The sequence below is a fragment of the Haliaeetus leucocephalus genome, unplaced genomic scaffold, assembly GCF_000737465.1.
Source record: "Haliaeetus leucocephalus isolate CR32 unplaced genomic scaffold, Haliaeetus_leucocephalus-4.0 Scaffold186, whole genome shotgun sequence".
NCBI classification, from domain to species: domain Eukaryota; kingdom Metazoa; phylum Chordata; class Aves; order Accipitriformes; family Accipitridae; genus Haliaeetus; species Haliaeetus leucocephalus.
Genome location: NW_010972622.1, coordinates 1,103,245 through 1,120,802, shown reverse-complemented (window position 1 = coordinate 1,120,802; position 17,558 = coordinate 1,103,245). Strand labels below are relative to the sequence as shown.

The 17,558-nt window shown below is 60.6% G+C and overlaps 1 protein-coding gene across 1 annotated transcript in view; it reads right to left on the bottom strand.

The window, feature by feature from the left end:
- Positions 1-17,558, bottom strand: part of LRP1 (low density lipoprotein receptor-related protein 1) — a 74,356-nt gene that overhangs the window by 17,891 nt on the left and 38,907 nt on the right. The window contains exons 21-51 of the mRNA XM_010565196.1: positions 17,209-17,376; positions 16,661-16,843; positions 16,265-16,465; positions 15,932-16,177; positions 15,431-15,628; positions 14,744-14,948; positions 14,412-14,576; positions 13,774-14,018; positions 13,348-13,479; positions 13,007-13,234; positions 12,656-12,830; positions 11,981-12,075; positions 11,582-11,731; positions 11,194-11,334; positions 10,757-10,885; positions 8,968-9,099; positions 8,581-8,715; positions 8,365-8,494; positions 7,645-7,771; positions 7,202-7,353; positions 6,937-7,061; positions 6,297-6,668; positions 4,848-5,037; positions 4,221-4,425; positions 3,801-3,993; positions 3,215-3,340; positions 2,989-3,117; positions 2,382-2,501; positions 1,569-1,682; positions 968-1,117; positions 535-669 (exon numbers count right to left, since the gene is read on the bottom strand). Coding sequence (XP_010563498.1) covers positions 535-669; positions 968-1,117; positions 1,569-1,682; positions 2,382-2,501; positions 2,989-3,117; positions 3,215-3,340; positions 3,801-3,993; positions 4,221-4,425; positions 4,848-5,037; positions 6,297-6,668; positions 6,937-7,061; positions 7,202-7,353; positions 7,645-7,771; positions 8,365-8,494; positions 8,581-8,715; positions 8,968-9,099; positions 10,757-10,885; positions 11,194-11,334; positions 11,582-11,731; positions 11,981-12,075; positions 12,656-12,830; positions 13,007-13,234; positions 13,348-13,479; positions 13,774-14,018; positions 14,412-14,576; positions 14,744-14,948; positions 15,431-15,628; positions 15,932-16,177; positions 16,265-16,465; positions 16,661-16,843; positions 17,209-17,376 — 5,196 coding nt within the window. The remainder of the gene's footprint in view (positions 1-534; positions 670-967; positions 1,118-1,568; positions 1,683-2,381; positions 2,502-2,988; positions 3,118-3,214; positions 3,341-3,800; positions 3,994-4,220; positions 4,426-4,847; positions 5,038-6,296; positions 6,669-6,936; positions 7,062-7,201; positions 7,354-7,644; positions 7,772-8,364; positions 8,495-8,580; positions 8,716-8,967; positions 9,100-10,756; positions 10,886-11,193; positions 11,335-11,581; positions 11,732-11,980; positions 12,076-12,655; positions 12,831-13,006; positions 13,235-13,347; positions 13,480-13,773; positions 14,019-14,411; positions 14,577-14,743; positions 14,949-15,430; positions 15,629-15,931; positions 16,178-16,264; positions 16,466-16,660; positions 16,844-17,208; positions 17,377-17,558) is intronic.

Genomic DNA, 17,558 nt, shown 5'->3' with positions numbered 1-17,558 from the left:
GGAGAGGAGGAGAGGAGGGGTCAGAGCTAGGGTGATGTGGGAGGAAGGACATGGCAGCAGAGCACAGCCAGGCTGGGCCAGATGGGCTCCAGGGCTGGTGCCCAGGGTGGTGCTGGGGCTACTGCTCACCCAGACCTGGCAGTGCCTACACGCCACGCTGATGGGCACTGCAGCTGTAGAACTGGTGTGGGGTTGCCTGCTCTGGAGCTGGGGAGGTTCCCCAGTTCCTCAGCACTGTTTGGGTTTTGTTCAGGGAGGTTGGAATAAAAACATAGCTCAATTGAGCCGTAACTGGCCACCTTCAAAATGACCATGGACACTCATGCATGTGCTGAGCAAACAAATGCACCAGGACATTTGCATTGGCCACAGTTAAAAGCCCAAGCATTTGGAATAAGACCACTGAGGGGGAAGAATCTGGAGTCTGGTCCTTGGCAAATGGATGTCAGAGAAAGGAGAGGGTCCTGCCTCCCCTCTAGCACGGTTGCGCTTGCCACCCCATGCTATCACCCTGGAGTCCCTTGCTTTCCCCACCCTGCCGCTCACTGCAGTGAGTCTCGTCTTCTCCGTTCTCGCAGTCATCCTCTTTGTCGCAGGTCCAAGTCATCGGGATGCACCTCCCGCTTGGGCAGGCAAAGTAATTAGCTGGACACTTGGGTTTCCTCCCACCTGGTTTGTGAAGGAAACATCAGTAAGCGTGGTGGCGCGGACGTGTCCTGCTTCCTCCCAACCCAAAAGTGCCTGACTCCAAAGGATTTCTCCCCAAAAGCCCTCTGTGATCCTCTATCAATCAGCGTGCTGCAGCACCCTTCGTGCAGGAGCTGTGCAGGCAAAGGATGATGGTCCTGGTGTGCAAACAAAGCATCCACCCTCCAAACAGACCCCAAAGGGGAGCACCCGGCCAGAGGGTCGGTGGGATGCCCCCGCTCTCCCAGGCCTGAGCCCTCTTTCCTCTCCCCGCTCTCACCTGGGCAGTTGCGCTCATCTGAGTAGTCTCCGCAATCATTTGCCCCATCGCACACCCAGCTTGGAGCGTAGCACAGAGAGGTGTGTTCGCACTTCTGGAATGTGGTACCCTTCACCCCCAGCTTGAAATAGCTGCTGCAGTCAGTGGCAGCTGCAAGGAACAACACCAGGAGCCCTGGATGACTGGTGCTGCTCGCCAGTGGCACAGCCCTTCAGTCCAGCTCCCAGCATGCAGCACGAGCCCTCGCCCTGCTGCTGACAGCCCTTCCCTCCCCAAAGCAGCACATGTGCCCTGAGCTGCTGGGACCACGTTAAGCACTTCTGACGTCAGGTTGTGAGGTGCCAAGCATGGCGTGGGGGGCTGCAGTGATGGGCTGGGGCTGCTTCCAGCCACTGGGGTAACCTGGGCTGGCCTCTGCTGACGGGACGGGAGCCAGGGCCCTTCTCCCTCCCTGCTTCAGCACAAGTGCCAAAGACTGAAATGAGGTGCAGGGACCCAGGCCCCTGCCCGTAGGCGCAGAGGGCATAAGCATCTCCAGAGCTAGAGCAGGGCAGAGCTGGGGAGGTAGCAGGGAACATGGGACAGCAGCTGGGGCACTCACTGCAGTTCATTTCATCCGAAGCGTCCTCGCAATCGATGAACTGGTTACAGCGGCTTGAATTCCCAATGCAGCTCCCATCTCGGCAGCGAAACTCGGTAGCAGCGCAGCTGGTTTCTGCAAGGGGGAAGCCCCCACAGCAGATGAGGCTGGGCTGGGGGACCCAGCATGTACAGCCACCCCACGGCCCCCACTCACGTTGCAGACGTGTATGCACACACATACACCCATTGCCCAGCACAGCTATGGACCACCTGAACCTCCACTCCCAGCTCTGGTCCTCTCCCGGCTGAGATCTGGTGTCTCTCCCACTCACACACCCTGCCTGGCAGCCTGCGCTCATCTCCCAACCTGGCCCATCACTAGCAGGCCTGGATGGGCTCGGGGAAGCTCTTGACCTTCCCCATCAGTTCTGAACCAAGCAGACAGGCTCCTGCAGCCCTGCAGCTCTGAAGGGATGCTGCCCTTGGGGATGCTTGGGTGCCCTTTTCTCAGGAGCACGAGGAGCAGCGACACTGCGCCTTGCCATCGCCTTGTGTTCCTCCTAGCTGTCAAACCAGTGTTCTCGGGAGGCTCTGGGTGCTGCTTGGCCGTGCTCAGGAGCTCTTCCTCCCAGCTGTCAGGGAGTGAGCTTTACAAAGCGGTCTGTGGCACAAGCAGCATAAGTAGGATTTAGACCTTGACTCTCTGTTAAGCCCTCGCTCTGCTCTGATCCTGTCAAGCTGAAGGTAATTCTTTCCCGAACCCTCTGTCCCTGTCCCAGATAGCTGACTGAGCCCTGGCAAGGGCTGGCTGGGAGCCAGCCAGCCTGCTTACTGTTACATGGCACTTCGTCCGAGTTGTCCCCGCAGTCATCCACGCCATTGCACCAGTAGCGGCTGGCGATGCAGCGCCCATTCATGCAGTGCAGGTAACCCTTCTTGCACTTGCGGCTGCCTGTGAGGGAGGAGGAGGAGGAGGTGAGCGCGAGGGCAGGGCCGGTGCCCCCGGGTGTCTCAGCTCCTCAGGGATGCTTCAGCAGGGGAAGAAACTACACAGGCAGGATTAGGAAACAGGCTTCCTTGTGCTGTGCTGCCAACACCGCAGGGTTAAGCTTGGCCTTTGACCAGCAGAGACCCCTCCTGGCTGAGAAGTGAGGGTTGGTGTTAGATGGAGGGTGCCGCAGCCCCCACCAGGTCAGCTCAAGGTGTCCCACTCTCCAGCCTGCCCCCCCAAAACTGGAAAAGGTCTGGAGCCCCTAAGGCTTGGCTGGGCCCATCTTTGGAGGGCGAAAGGGACTGCGAGCACTTGAGGGATACGAGAAGACGCCCAGGAGTCCTGGCTCCCTTTGCCAAACAGAGCTGACAGATTGAGCAGGGTGCCTGTGCCTGCCCAGGGGGTGCGTGTGTGTGTTTGAGCAAAGCAGCAAGAGGAGGAACCTTACTGCAGTAGGACTGCTTCTCATCCGACTTGTCCTTGCAGTGGACCACGCCGTCGCAGGTCCGGCTGAAGTCAATGCAGTCACCGTTCCCACACTCGAACTCATCGTGCACATTGCAGGTGGAATTCAGGGCTGGGGAGGGCATGGAGAATGTCAGCTCTGCCAGGCTGTAAGTGGCCTCTCCTCCCCTTCCCATTCCCTTCAGCTCCCGCTTCCAATTCCCCTCCACCTTTGCAGGTGAAATCCTCCTGCAGGACACGCTCGCCACGGCAGGAGCAGTTGACGTGTCCTTTGGGCGTGAGCAGGCAGAGATCCTGACAGCCGCCATTGTTCACCCTGCATGGGGACAGCTCACCTAGGAGAGATGGAGAGCATTTACGCCAAGGACAGTCTCAGCAGTCCCTTCCCTTTGTCCTCCCTGCTGGGGAGAGGAGAAGTAGGTGTTTCTCGCCATGCTCTTCAGATGGGGCTACGGGGGATGCATGGGGTTAGGGGCATCCAGTCTCCCAAGATCTTGCAAGGAGGATGTCCTGGGAAGAGCACAAATGGGGCAAACTCTCTCTCTCTTCAGCCTGCACAGGGTTTGGAGATGGACAGGCCTTGGCGTGAGGGTCCCGAAGGGACAGTGACAGGCCAGGAAGGATGGTGGGACAGGTTCCCCCTTCCCCTGGCCTGCAGGCAGGGTGGAAGAGCAGCGCTGTCTGGCAGGAGGCTGAGCCACCTGAGAGAGGGGGCAGAGGTCTGGCAGGGGCAGGGGAGCAGGGGCCCATGGTGGCGAGGCTGCGGGTGATGGGGGGGGTACGGAGCATCCTTACAGCTGTCGGTGTCGTTGGCCACGGCAATGATGCCCATGGGCTGCTGGGGGATGTCAACACGCAGAAGCTTCATGTCAGTGCCCACGTACTTGTTGGCTCGTTGCACAGCCCTGCGCACCCAGTCCGTCCAGAAGATGTAATCGCCGTAGACAGCCAGGCCAAAGGGGTGCACAGGCTCTGATTTCAGGATCACCTGCCGGACATTGGCAAACCGTGAGCACAAGGGAACTTGGCTGTGGGACACAGCCCCCAGCATGACCCCAAATGCAGCGTGTCCCCGTGTGTCTGCCTGAGGGGAAGGCCTGACCCTCCCCGTGCCCCAGGAAGAGCTCTGCTGTCCTCTCACAAAGTGTCAGCCCCAGTTTCGCCACTCGCCACTCTCCTTCCCATCTCTGCTGCTGGGGCCAAGTCTGGACTCACATGGCGGTGGGAGCCATCGTATTCACAGCGTTCGATTTTGTCCAGCGTGGCATCAGAGAAGTAGATCTTCTCAGCCTTGTGGTCAATGGCCAGCCCATTGGGTGTCCGTATGTCCTGGTCAATGATGATGAGGACGTTGGCACCAGAGAGGGTGGCACGCATGATGCTGGGGTGCTGCTCATTCCAGTTGGTCCAGAACATCAGGCTGGAAGGGGAGACACATGTGATGCCTTTGCAACCCCAGCTCTCTGCCGCATACATGTTGGCTCAGCCCACCCCTCTGCTGCTGTGGGGCTTCCAGGGACTTTGGGATGGATGGGACATCGTTCCCGCATAAGAAGGGGTGGGAAGGGGATGAATGAAGCCACTGCAGCCAGCTGGGAAACATGGTACCCCATGGTACCAGCCAGCCAGAGAAGAGGATGGGACGGGGTTTCTGTCTTTGCTTTGGGGTGCTGAAGGGGGTGTGTGTGGGGGTGGGGGGCACAGGGCCTTTCCTCCCTGGGGTCCAATACTCTGTGCTGGGAACCAGTGCTTCCTCCTCAGTGGAGGGGTGTCCGCCTGGACGCTGGCCCTGGGACCACGTGGCCCCTGGGCAAGCTGGCTGGACCACCGACGGCCACTCACTTCTGGCACTCGTCCAGCACAAAGGCCCGGGGGTGATCGTCCCCCGACATGGTGATCACCGTCTCCCTCTCAAAAGCCCCCAGGCGGCTCTGGTCCACGGTGTGGCGGGTGATGGTGGAGGTGGTGTAGCTTGTCCAGTACAGCGTGTCCCAGCCGCGGTGGTATGCCAGCCCCTCCACCGAGCCCACGTCTGCAGGAAGGGAGGACAGGCAAAGGTCGCATCCAGCCCGTGCTCCTGCACGGCTGCCCAGCTCACTCCACACAGCCAGTGCTGACCGTGGACACTTGGACGTGGCTTCTTTGGCAGCCTTAAGTTACTGCTTTTAATTACACTCCCAAAAAATCCCTCAGAGGATTGCTTGCTTGCTAACACTGTGCCAGTGTGGCAGCACCTGAGGGGACTCAGCAGGGCTGGGCTAGTGTCTGTGCTGACGTGCGAGCTGAGACCCGAGGAAACTTTAGGGGTCTCCTGGGCAGACCTCTGCCACCAACCAGGTAATGACACTTCCTTGCAGGAAGGCTGAGTGATGTTCATCTATGATGAAATGGACTTGAGGACTTGAACTTGGCTTTCAAGCTCCTGCTCTGATCACCTCCCCTGCACTGGCTGGGCATTGCTCCGGGTCTCCCTGTCCCCGCAGCAGCAGTGCTGGGAAGGGTCTCCCTCTGCCAGGGGAGAGCTGAGGCCCAGAGGCACAAAGTGACAAGATGAAGACACGTGGCCAACCAGGGAGACCTTCCCTCCAGCTCCCAGGCCAGGAACTTGAACCATACACCCATCCTTCTCCCTCGTTAAGGATCAGCAAAAGGTTTAATGAACCAGCTATGAGAGATGGGCCCTGCTCTCCTTATCTCAGTGATAACAGCTATCCCAAGTGCCAAATATAAATACACTCATTAGCGAGCACATCTATAACTTGCTGGAGGTGCTCCCTAGTGATGCAGAGCAATAGACATGGTCTTTTCACCTGCCGTAGGAGCCAATAAAACCAACCAAGTGCAAACCAAGAGCTGGAGGTTGAAAACAGGGCCAGGTGTGGCAAGGTTTGCTCAGGCTCAACAGGTCGGTCTTGGAAGTCAAATGCAAACACAGAGCAGCTCCCAAGTTTGCTACAGTGCCTTGTTTCTAGAGCAATGCATACCCACATGCATGCCTGAGCCTCGTGATACACTCTCCTTCCCAGAACAAGCTCTACAGGCTGCTCCTGACACTTGCATCCCCTACCACAAGCTGCCGCCTCTTCCAGAGGCTCTGGTAGAAAGCTCACAGCTGAAACCTTAACAGCTGCCACTCAAAACACCTCTTGAAAACACCAAAAAAAGTTAACCGAGAAAAGGAAAAAAAGTCCTTGGGCGAGGAAGGAGGGAGTTCAGGAAGAGGTGGTAGGGGAGAACAGAAAAGAGGGGTCTTAGGGCAGACGCATGAGTATAGAGCCCTGTAACACTCACTCTCCACAATGGTCTTGCGCCCTGTGCCATCATCGTTGATCTGCTGGATGTTGCCGAAGTGGATGTCGCTGTAGAATATGCGGTTGCTGCCCTTGGAGCCGTAGCGGTAGTCGAAGGCCAGGGCAATGACATTCTTCATGTGCTCTGCGTCCTCGAAGGGTTTGATGGGCGCATTGAGGTTGTTCTCGTCCGACAGGTGGATGCTCTTGAGGATGGTGCGCTCCGAATACAGCAGGTAACCATCGTAGTCCCGGCAGCTCACTCCGTCCTCGGACAGCATGCCGTGGGCACAGGCGCACGTCCTCTGCCCACTGCCCCGGAACAGGCAGAGCTGCTGGCAGCCCCCATTGCTCTGGGCACAGATGTTGGTGCCTGGGGAGGAAAGGGGGGATTGTTCAAGGGACTGGGCAGGCTCTGTGTAGGAAGATGCTCCTGCTCAGCTGCTTTTCACCTCTCCCCACTCCCAGAGGAAGCGGGTGAAGAAATAGGCTCAGCCCATGGTGCAACACGGTTCTTTGATGAGGACACAGTGGCCCGTTTGTTTCTATCCCCCTCCCCGCATCTGTCTGCCACGGGAGCCCAGCCTGGGTGGCCGTCAGCAGCACTGCACGAGGGGCTTGCACCCTGTTCCTGGACGCACCCTTCTGCCTGGCCCGGTTGAAGACTTTGATGTCCTTGAGCTGCACACCGATCCCTGTCCGCAGGGACACCGACTCGGTGGCGTTGTCCTTGTTGCCTCTTTTGATGGAGCCATTTGCATGAGTCCTAAGAAAGGACAATCACTGAGCAACTGACGCAGGGCTCGCCCCAGCAGCACCCTGCGGCAGGACCCAGCTCCCCCCATCCTTCCGCATAGCTAGTGCCCGGGGCACCCCCAGCACTGCCAGACCCCTCGGGCACCATACCTATCGCTCCAGTAAATGTACTCCTCGAAGACCGACACTGAGAACATGTCCATGTTGTTGCTGGATAGGACGACCTCCCGGTTTTCACCTGTCTCCAGGTCAATTCGTTCAATCTTGTCTGTCCGGGCATCGCACCAGTAAAGCTTCCCGTCCTGAGGCAATGAGAAAGCATCCCAGTCAGCAATGGAGCAGCGCCCTGGGGTGGCACTAAGGCACCCTCTGCACCTCCCACCATGTCTGGCAGAAAGGTCCAGAAAGGGTTCAGAAGATGACCACCCTGGACAACCCTCCCTGCACTGGAGAGGAGACTCCAGAGCCCTGGGGAGGGCAGCCATGTCCCCCAGAGGCCCCATCAGCAGGGGCATGGCTGCAGGGACCCTTGGGACTGGCACACTCCCTGCTAGGCCCCAGGGCAGCACCATCGTGCCAGCCGGCAGCTGTACCTCGTAGTCGACGGATATCCCATTGGGCCAACTGATGCTGACGTTCACCAGCACCATCCGCTCGGTCCCATCCAGGCGTGATCGTTCGATGCGGGGGTACTGCCCCCACTCCGTCCAGAAGAGATACCTGCAGGGGACAGCAGGGACATGACCACAGGGCTGGCCAGAAGCAGCATCCTTGGGCATTTTGGCCACTGGAGCAGAGGACAAGCACCTCTCCCCCTCATCACTCCACACCAGGGCCTCAGTCCAGACCCCTGGCGATCTGCAGCCTCCTGACCGCTGCATGCTTGCAGACCATGCTGCAGCTGGGGAAAGGAGCCCTGCATTGCAGCTGAATGCTGCGCAGAAACCAGCCTGTGTGCTAGGCACCTAAGGTGCTGTTCTCCATCTTTCCCTGGATCCAAACAACTCTCCTCTCCCTGTGACTCTGTCCAAAACTGGAGCCAGTCTGGGGAGGCTCCACTTGGATTTTCTGAGATGCTGGGACCCACAAAGTCACAGGGAGCTCCCACGAAGCTCAGCCCATCAGTGAAAGGGCAGTTAAACACAGCTGGTTTGGACACCAGGGGCCTGTCCCTTCGTGTGGCAGGAGACCTAGGAGTCCTTCTCCACTGCGTGCAAACTACACGGCTCTGCTGGGAGGGTGCCGGGGGTCTCCGGTACATGCCCAGCCCCCAGTTGATGGCCCTCTCCGAGCAGCTTTGTGCGGTGTCTCACCCCTTCTCTGGATGGACTGTGATGGCCCGTGGTTTGTCCAGCCCCTGTGAAATGACCACGTAGCGGAAGGACCCATTTAGTCTGGCCACCTCGATGACATCGAAGCCCTGGTCTGTCCAGTAGATGTTTCCTGCAGAGAGGGGACAGTGAACACCCACTTGAGCCGCGCTCCCCGACTGCCCACCCGCTCCTCCCCACTCCAGAGCTCTGTCTCACCAGCAATCCAGTCCACGGCGATGCCCTCCACGCGGCCAATGCCATTGGTGACCACGTCCTCCCGCCACGTCTGGTCCCGCTTGGCCCGGCTAATGGTGCTCAGACCCATGTCCACCCAGTAAATTGTGTCATTCTCTAAGAGGGGCCAGGCAGGAGAGAGGGTGTCAGCAACCATCTCTGGGTCACTCCAAGGGTTGCACAGACCTGGGCTGAGCTGCACCCCAAGCCCCTGGTGTGGGGACCTGAAACCCTCCTTCACCCGGAGCTGCCCAGGGGAGATGTCCTAAGGCAGAGCACTGCCAAAGGAGGGTCTGGTGATGGTCTCCCTTGCGCTCCCCCTCCCCAGTCTCTCCAGCCCTGTTGTCCTGTTCCCAGCTCCTGCGTCACCTGCATGGAAGTCAATCCCCACCGCCAGAGAGGTCCCCGACACAGGCACGAGAGCATCTGACTTGTCGTTGGGGTCCAGGGGAATGCCACGGATCCCCTCGTGGACCGAATACAGGAGGAAGGAGCCAACACCTGCAACACAGATGCAGGGACAGTCAGATGCATCCCACAAACCACATGCTGTCCTTTCAACGGACAGCCACAACTCGGGGAAAACTGCAACAGCAGCTCCATGGAGGAGTGCAAGCCTGGCAGGGCTGGTGGGAGGGTTCGACCCTGCCATGACAGCAGCAGCACGAGTCCCCGGCCTGGGCAGATGGCCCAGGACAAAAGGGACTGGCAGGGCAGGGTTGAACTGTGCTGGCTGGACATGCTGGCAGGCTGTGTGGCTGCCTGAAGCATCCCTACACAGGCAGCCCCTACGCCCACCTCTCGGCTGACTCCAAGGCTGACGCATGCGAGACGTGGGCTGGCAGTGCGAGCAGCAGCTCCGCAGCAGCTGGGGAGGTGGCAGGGGAGGCAGTCCTGCCGGATACAGAGTGCCTTATCCTGCCCACGGTGCTGCAGTTGCGGGGTGACGCGTTTACATAGGCAGCATGCTCGTGGCATGCTTCGAAAGCTTTGCAGCACCATGGTTTCTCATGGAGGGAGGGATGCCCCTGCTTCACTTGGGTCTCCGCACGAGAGGGGACTGACCAGGATGACCATACAGAGAAAACTCCTCCGTGATCAGGATGGGATGGCTTTCATCACCACACTGGGCAGGGGAAGGAATAGCAAACCTTGTGGAAAGAGGGCAGGGAACAACCCACTCTAAACCGAGCAGAGACATAGTCAGGGACGAGGTTTCTGACGGCTGGGGCAGGAACCCAGGGAACAGCCACAAAGCCCTTCCCTGCTCAGCTCTGCATTCGAGCAGGCCCTGCCCGGACCTCCCTGCAGGCTGCAAGCCCTGGAGTTGCCTGTTCAAGGGGCCCTGACCCACGCCAGGGCATAGGGGAGGCACGAGTGAGGCCTCTTTCCAGAGCTGCCTATGCCCCCGAGCATTGGCAAAGGCTCTGCGCTGCATCTGGGTCAGGGCAGTGCTTGTTATTCAGTCCCTGCCCTGACCCAGATGGTGCAGCAGCTCTGCCAGACCCCTCCAAAAACACCAAGAACATTTTGCACACAAACAGCCTTTGAGAGGCCCTGGCAGTGACCGAGGAGTGGGGGGGCTCTTCTCTCCTGAGGGAGATGGTGGCAAACTGGGCAGGGACTGGGGATCTGCAGAGCAAATGCTGCGCTGGCTGCCCAGCCCTGTCCCCAGTGATTGCGGCAAATCAGTGACCCAAACCCGCTGCCCACAGCAAGGATTTCGCTTCTCTTTTGAGGGCTCCCACCATGCAAGTCCTGCTGCCCTCCCCCTGCTAAACCCAGAGCTCTTGGTGCCCGGGCAGTGCTGCCCACGCTCATTGCTGCCAACCCCTCGCAGGGACAGCCCACGCGAGGGTCTCGCTGCGGCCCGAGCCCACAGCCCCTCCCGACCACCCTTGGTGTCCCTCTGGCCCTCAGCATCCCTCCGCAGTGCTGCTGGGAGCAGGGAGGCACGGGGCGGTCAGGATGAGCCCGCATGCAGCCAGAGCGAGCAGTTACCAGGCCCCCGCGCACCACGCCAGCACACGTGCCTGGCTCAGCTGCGCGGCACCATGTGGCACAGGCAGAGCTGCAGCAGGCAGCAGGCATGGTCCAGGGAAAGTTGCAGGGTGTCTCTGCCCCGAGGGGGCAAGGGGATGGGGACAGGCACGCTCACCTTCACAGGACTGCTGCCCGCTCTTCAGGCTGTAGCCCGCAGTGCACATGCAGGATCGGGAGGTCTCCGAAGTGGGGAGACAGAGCTGCGAGCAGTCACCGTTATTTAGGCTGCAGGGGTTGGTTCCAGCTGCGGTGGAGAGAAGGGGAGGTGAGGGGCAGCCGGGGGCCAGGGCATGCCTGCCAGGGCTGTGGGTGCCTGGGGAGAGGCTGGGGCCAGCACCACTCATGGCAGCTGCATGAGATGTGGGTGCTCTGTGCCAGCCAGCACGGACCTGGTGCGAGGCACAAGGGCCAGGCTTGGGCCAGCGAGAAGGGACAGGGTCAGCCGGCCACCCGGCCACTGTGGGACACACTCTGGCCCTGCTGGCACCTGGGTGGAGCGGATGAAACGCTGCCCGTCCCTACAGGTTCTCTGCCCTGGGACCATGCGCTCACCTTGCTGAATGCTCTCATCGTACACCTTCATGTGCATCACCAGCGTGGTGCTGTTGCGCAGCACTGTCACCTCCGTCCCATCCTTCTTGTTGCAGGTGCCCATCCTCTCGGAGGCCTGGTCAGCCCACCACAATTTGTCGCCTGGGAGGAGAAGGCAGGAATATGCAGCAGCTTTCCCCATCCCCTCCCACCCTAGCAGCAAAGAGCGGTGGCTCCACACAGATTTACAGGCGATGGCTTGGAAAAAGGGGTCTGAGCTTAGCCTTTGGTGGAGAAGCATCCCCTCCACAGCTGCTAGAGGTGGAAATGAGCAGTCTTGTGTTTGGGCAGGGCCAGGAGAAAGGGAAAGGGCTTCATGAACCGCCACCATCACCATGCCAGCTCTCACCCATGATAGCCAGGGCCGTCGCCTTGCTCAGCTGACCCTTCACGGACTCGATCACCTCCAGGTTGCTGCCGTCCAGGTTGCATCTGTTGATGGTGCCATTGCCAGAGCTGATCCAGTACAGCTTGCTCTCTGGGTAGTCAATGGCCAGGCCTGGAAAGCAATGGACCATCAGTGTCCAGGCGGCACACAGGGACCGTCACCATCTGGGAGGTAGGATGGGACTGGCAGAGTGGATGGGGTAATGGAGAAAACGGGCACGTGAGGTCAGGGTGACCCAGCACAAACCAGCTGTCAGCCCCCTGGGGAGCCAGGGCTGCCAGAGTGGAGGCTTGAGGCTTTTAGGGCCAGCAAGGACACCACAAGGCAGGGGAGTACTGGGGGGGCAGGGGGGATCCGTACCAACAGGCCCTTTCTGGTTGGTGAAGAGAAGAGTGCGGTTGCTGCCGTCCATGTTGGCCACGCTGATGTTGTCTCCGTCTGTCCAGTAGAGCTTCCTGCACCGGTGAGAGGACACTGAGCACATGGCTCCAACAGCCCCGTGGAGACGGACCACGTGCAGCTCTATTGCCCTCCCAGCTCACCCAGGCTCCACCAGCCCCCGCCACCCCAGCCTGCTCTCCAGCCCCGTGTTGGCGTCTCTCCCCTCTCGCTGCACAGCCCGGGCACCCGACTATCTCCTTGCCTCCAGTGCTGCAACCTGGGAGGGAGTTTGGTGTTTGCAAGCACTTGTGCAGCCCTGCCCAGCAAAGCCCCGCATACACCCAGACTGGCACACGCTCGTGGATGCACGCTTATCTGCAGCCTGTTCTCCTTCACGCGCACACATGCATGTACAGAAATGCAGCCTGCTGCTTTGCGCGTACCAACAGACACGCACCTCCCGAGCTGTGGCCCTGTCTCCTCTCACACACCTCCTACACACACTGACACATAGGGAAAGCAACCTGTTCTCTCCTCCATGGCACACGTGCACCGTCAGGCGCACACACACGTGAGTGTGCACAAACACCTCCTTCTTTGACACTTCTGGCCTGACCCTGAGCCTGCTGGCACCACGTCCCACCAGAGACTTACCCCCGGAGCGGGTGAACCACCAGGCAGTGAGGCTTGTCCAGCCCCTGGATCACCGCGTTCTTGAAGGAGCCGTCTAGCCGAGCCACATTGATCTGCTTCTTGTTGGCGTCATAGCTGGTCCAGAAGAGGTTTCTGGAAACCCAATCCACAGAGAGGCCATGAGCATTGGGCAGGTCTGAAAGGGAACGGAGAAGGAAGACTCGTTAGTCACGAGAACAGGGCTGGGATGATTCTTGGATGAAGAGCAAGGGCCGATCTCATGGAGCCAAAGCCTCTGGAGGGCTGGTGGCTCTGCCCGGCTCCAGGACCTGACGGCGGCAGCCGTGCAGGGCGATGCTCCTCCACACCCACCCGCAGACACGACAGTCTCCACGCCAGTGCCGTTGATGAAGGCTCTCTTGATGGTCTGGGTACGGACATCAGACCAGTAAATACGCTGCTCCAGGGCATCGTAGTCCACCACTGTGACGTTGTCGATGTCAGGCACCGTGAAGGAGATGATGTAGTTGTAGTAGGGGTTGTCGATGTCCACACCCCGGATCTCCATCTGCCGCGCATACAGCAGGAACTTCTTAAACTCTGGGGAGAACAATGAGAGGGGCAGTCGTAGGACCTCAAGCCTGGTCTGCAGAGCTGGCTCCAAAGCAGCCGCTCATCCTCCCCGTCCCTGGGTGGCCTGGGCAGACCCCTACCATAGCAGGTTGTATTGTCCTTGTCCAACTTCATGAGGTGAGGGCAGGCACAGGACAACGTGCGGTTGTAGTTGATGAGGCAGAGGTGGGAACACGGCCCTTTGCCCCCATTGGCTTCACATGGGTTAGGAGCTGCAAAAGGGATAAGACTCAGCGATGTCCCTGTTCCAGGGGACACCTACCCAGGAGGCCCCAGAGAGCTGCAGACCTCCCTGCCTGCCCATCGAGGAGCTCTGACCCATCAGCTTCATCACCCCAGGACACTTCTTTGCTGGGTGGCCAAGGCCATAGCGGAGGGTGAGAAGGGACAGCCACGGGCATGGGAACGGCTCCCACATGATGCTCTGAGCGGCTGTGGGCGCACACCGAGTGCCGGTGCCATCTCCCCCCACCCCATCCCGCCACCTCTGCTTTCCCAGGCCTCACCCAGGGGCTGCCGGGAGGGGTGATACACCTGCAGGTCGAAAGGCTGCGTGTTGGTCCTCTGCACCACTGTCACGTTGTGCCCTGTCCACTTGTTGGCCTTGGCCAGCGTGTTGGTGCGCCAGTCGGTCCAGTAGACCTCACCCCCGTACAGGGTGACAGCAAAGGGATGCGACAGGTACTCGTGTCCCCGCAGCACCTCGATGTGCCCCGTGCCGTCATACAGGGCTGAGTAGATGGCATCTGACCTGGGCCCGGCAGAGAAGAAGGGTGAGAGCAGGCAGACAGCTGGGCAAGGGGCACCAGGGACAGGCAAAGGCCAGGTCTTTAACCCAACAGCAACAACCCACAGGGTCTAAGCAGCCGCCTCCCCTGCTCTGCTTAATGCTGCGGAGGAGAACGACTGCTTTATTACACCAGGGATCGGAGCTCCCACAGAGAAGAAAACCCAGAGCAAAGGCTGGAATGTGTCGCAGATGCAAACAGACCCCACAGAGCAAAGGCTTTCGCTCCCAGCCCAGCAGTCAAATGGCAGAACAACACACGAGCGAGGGAGAAGGTGCCAGAGCTGGGAGGGATGGGGAAGGCAGGGCTCCAGAGGGGATGGAGGCACTGGGCGCAGATGAGTGTCCTGGTCCTACCTGGCATCAATCCAGAGGATGCGCTTCTCCAGGTAGTCAACGGTGAGCCCGTTTGGCCAGCCTCCCGAGCCCGTCTCCTTGTGTATGGTGCGCCGGCCCGCGCCGCTCATGGAGGCGGCCTCGATGCGGGGCAGGCTGGCATCCCAGTCTGTCCAGAAAAGAATCCTGCGAGGGACAGCAAGCAGGCAAGGTCAGCAAGGGGACACCGGGGCTCTGCCTCCTGAATCGGCAGTGGGGCGCGTGCCCAGGCAGGAGCCCATGGCCTGGTCCCCCCCGGCGAGACCCCGAGGGTGCCACTGTGTCCTGGTGACCGACGTCACCTCCTGCCTTACCCATAGCGGGGGTCCAGGGCAATGGCGCGGGGATGCTCGATGTCCCCGGCCAGCAGCGTGGTTCGCATGGTGCCATCCAGCTTGGCCACCTCGATCTGGTCCAGGTTGCTCTCCACCCAGTAGATGTTGCCAGCGATCCAGTCCACGGCCAGCCCCTCGGGGGTGGCCAGCCCGTACTGTATCACCACCTCGAAGCTGGTCAGAGCTGCAGGGCATAGTGCCGGGAGGGCTCAGGCTGGTGCCTCTCCCCTGGCCCACCCGCCACCATCGCGCCCCAGTCTGGAACTGCTCCAGCTGGCTTGACTGGGGTCGATGGCGGGGGGACGCTTCTTCCCCAAGCGGGGCCTGAACCCCAAAGGGCTCAGCCCCGTGTCTGTGGTCCCGGTGCTGGGCTCTTGCTGTCCCCCTGCAGGTGCCCCCTCCCGCAGCTCTGCAGCACTGGTGGGGAGGGGGCCTGGCTTTGTGCTCCCAGCTGCTGGGCTGCAATTACCATTAGGGAAGTGCTGGGAATGTTAATTAACTCCTACATAATTAGCAACTTTGGAGAGCAGAACAGAATCACTACAGGGGCTGTGGACTCCAGTGGCTGCACCATGGCATTGCTGACACCCTGTCCCAGAACTGTACCCCTGCTTTCCCACCTGTCTGGCCCCCACCAGCGTGCTCCATGCCCCCAGGGCTACGCACCCCCATTCTCAAGCAGCTTCCCCCTGTAGATTTTGTCCTCCACCACGTCAGTCCAGTACAGTGAGCTCTGGTTGAGGTGGAAGTCCAAGGCAATGGTGTTGCGCAGCCCAGGGACCAGGACGCTGTAGTCACCCCGGTGCAGGTCAATGCGGCGGATCTCGTGGCGGTTGGAGAATATGATGAACGGCTTGAAGGGGTCTGGGGAAAGCAGGGCAGGGTCAGAAGGGTGGCATGGACAAGGCAGGGTGAAGGTGTCCCTTGCTCCTGGCCCCAGCCCCAGCTACAGGACCACACACACCCCTGCACCATAAAGGGCTGCTTGTGCCAGGTGGGACCAGTGAGGGGTCCACTGTCAGCAGGCAGATTCCCCCAGGACCCGGCCATGCCCGTCAGCACAGTCCTCAGCTCTGCTGCTGCTCCCTCCGAGAGTGGGGGGAGGACAACCCTCATCACAGGCAGCTGGAGCAACGCTGCCAGCCCCTGCAGCCCACCCACACACACCCAGGCTGCGGCAGCTCTCGCCATCAGGCTCCAGCATCCAACCCTCGTAGCAGGAGCACTTGACGTTGTACTTGTCCTGCTCGCACTTCTGGCTGCACTTGAGGTGCTTGGCACAGTAGCTCTGGATCTGGCAGGTCTTGTTGTCCGAGCCCAGCTCCATCCCCAGCGGACATGAGCAGACGATGCCCTCGCCGGGGGCCACAGTGCAGTTGTGGCTGCAGCCGCCGTTGTTCAAGGAGCACTGGTCTGCAGAGAGAGGATGTGATTGTCAGGTCCTCATCCTGCTCCCAGCCAGGGGAGGCCCCCTGTCCTGGTGCCCAGCTCTGTACTCACCGCAGAGCTCGCCCTCGTCAGAGCCGTCCCCACAGTCATCAGAGCCGTCACAGAGCTTCTCAGGGGGGAGGCAGATGGAGGTGTTGTTGGCGCAGGTGTGGGAGGGAGGTTTGCACACCAGCGACTCGCAGTTCTCCTCGTCCGAGTTGTCCTCACAGTCGCTGTCCCCATCGCAGACCCAGGCTTTGCTGATGCAGCGAGCTGCCGAGGGGGGAGTGAGGAAGGGGCAGATCAGATGCAGAGGAGACGTTATTTCAGGCACTCTGGGTCCCGGCTGCCTCAGAGCTGGTGTCCCTCCGCCACTGTCCCCATCCCCGCCAAGCTGAGGCAGGTCCCAGCCCCTTTCCCGGGTCAGAGAGGGCAGAGAGCAGCGGTTCCCCCCTCCCCTGCTCTCACCTGAGTCTTTGCAGCCAAACTTGACATTGGGGTCACAGACATGGGTGACCCCCTCGCAGTTCTTCTCGTCACTGGAGTCCATGCAGTCCGTGTCACCATCACAGCGCCAGCGCATGGGGATACAGAGCCCGTCCAGCCGGCACTGGAACTCGTCAGTGTGGCAGCCCCCGGGCGGGCGCGTTGCTGGTGGGAGGGCATGCACACCCGCTCACTGCCTTTGCCCCAAGGAGCTGGGAACTGGGTGGGCTCAGGGGGTGAGAGGAGGACTGGGCACTCAGCCCAGCAGGGAAAGGGCAGGGAAAGGGCCAGGGGCACCCAGAGGTGCAGGAGAGGGGTATCTGGGCACCCGCGGTGGGCTGCAGGATTGCCTGCCTGGAAAGGGGAAGGAGGACTCTGCTCAGGGGGGGCTTTCGGCTCTCCAGGCAGGACAGCAGCAGAGCTGAGGGTCCATCTGCTACTCGCTCGCTCCCTCCCTCCCAGGGCAGGACCTGGGGTCCCCGGGGGAGGACACTGAGCAGCAGCACAGGGGCAGCCCAGCTGGGGCTCACCCTGGTTGGTGCAGTTGGCGTGAGTCTCGTCACTGTAGTCCCCGCAGTCATTGTCCCCATCGCAGGTCCAGTGCACGGGGATGCAGCGCCCACTGTTGCACTTGAACTGATTGCTGGAGCAGGAGTGGCTGCAGCCCGCCTCGTCGCTGTTGTCCCCGCAGTCATTGTCTGGAGAGGCAAGAAGAGCGGGAAGGGGCTCAGAGAGCGCCCGGCCAGCCAGGAGGGAGGGCTGGCGGAGGCACGGCAGGAGGGAGGACGGCAGAGACCCTCCTGCCAGAGGAGGTGGCCGGGGAAAGTGGGGAACGACGGGGGTCGGACAGACCATGCCGACAGACGGGACGTGAGGTGAT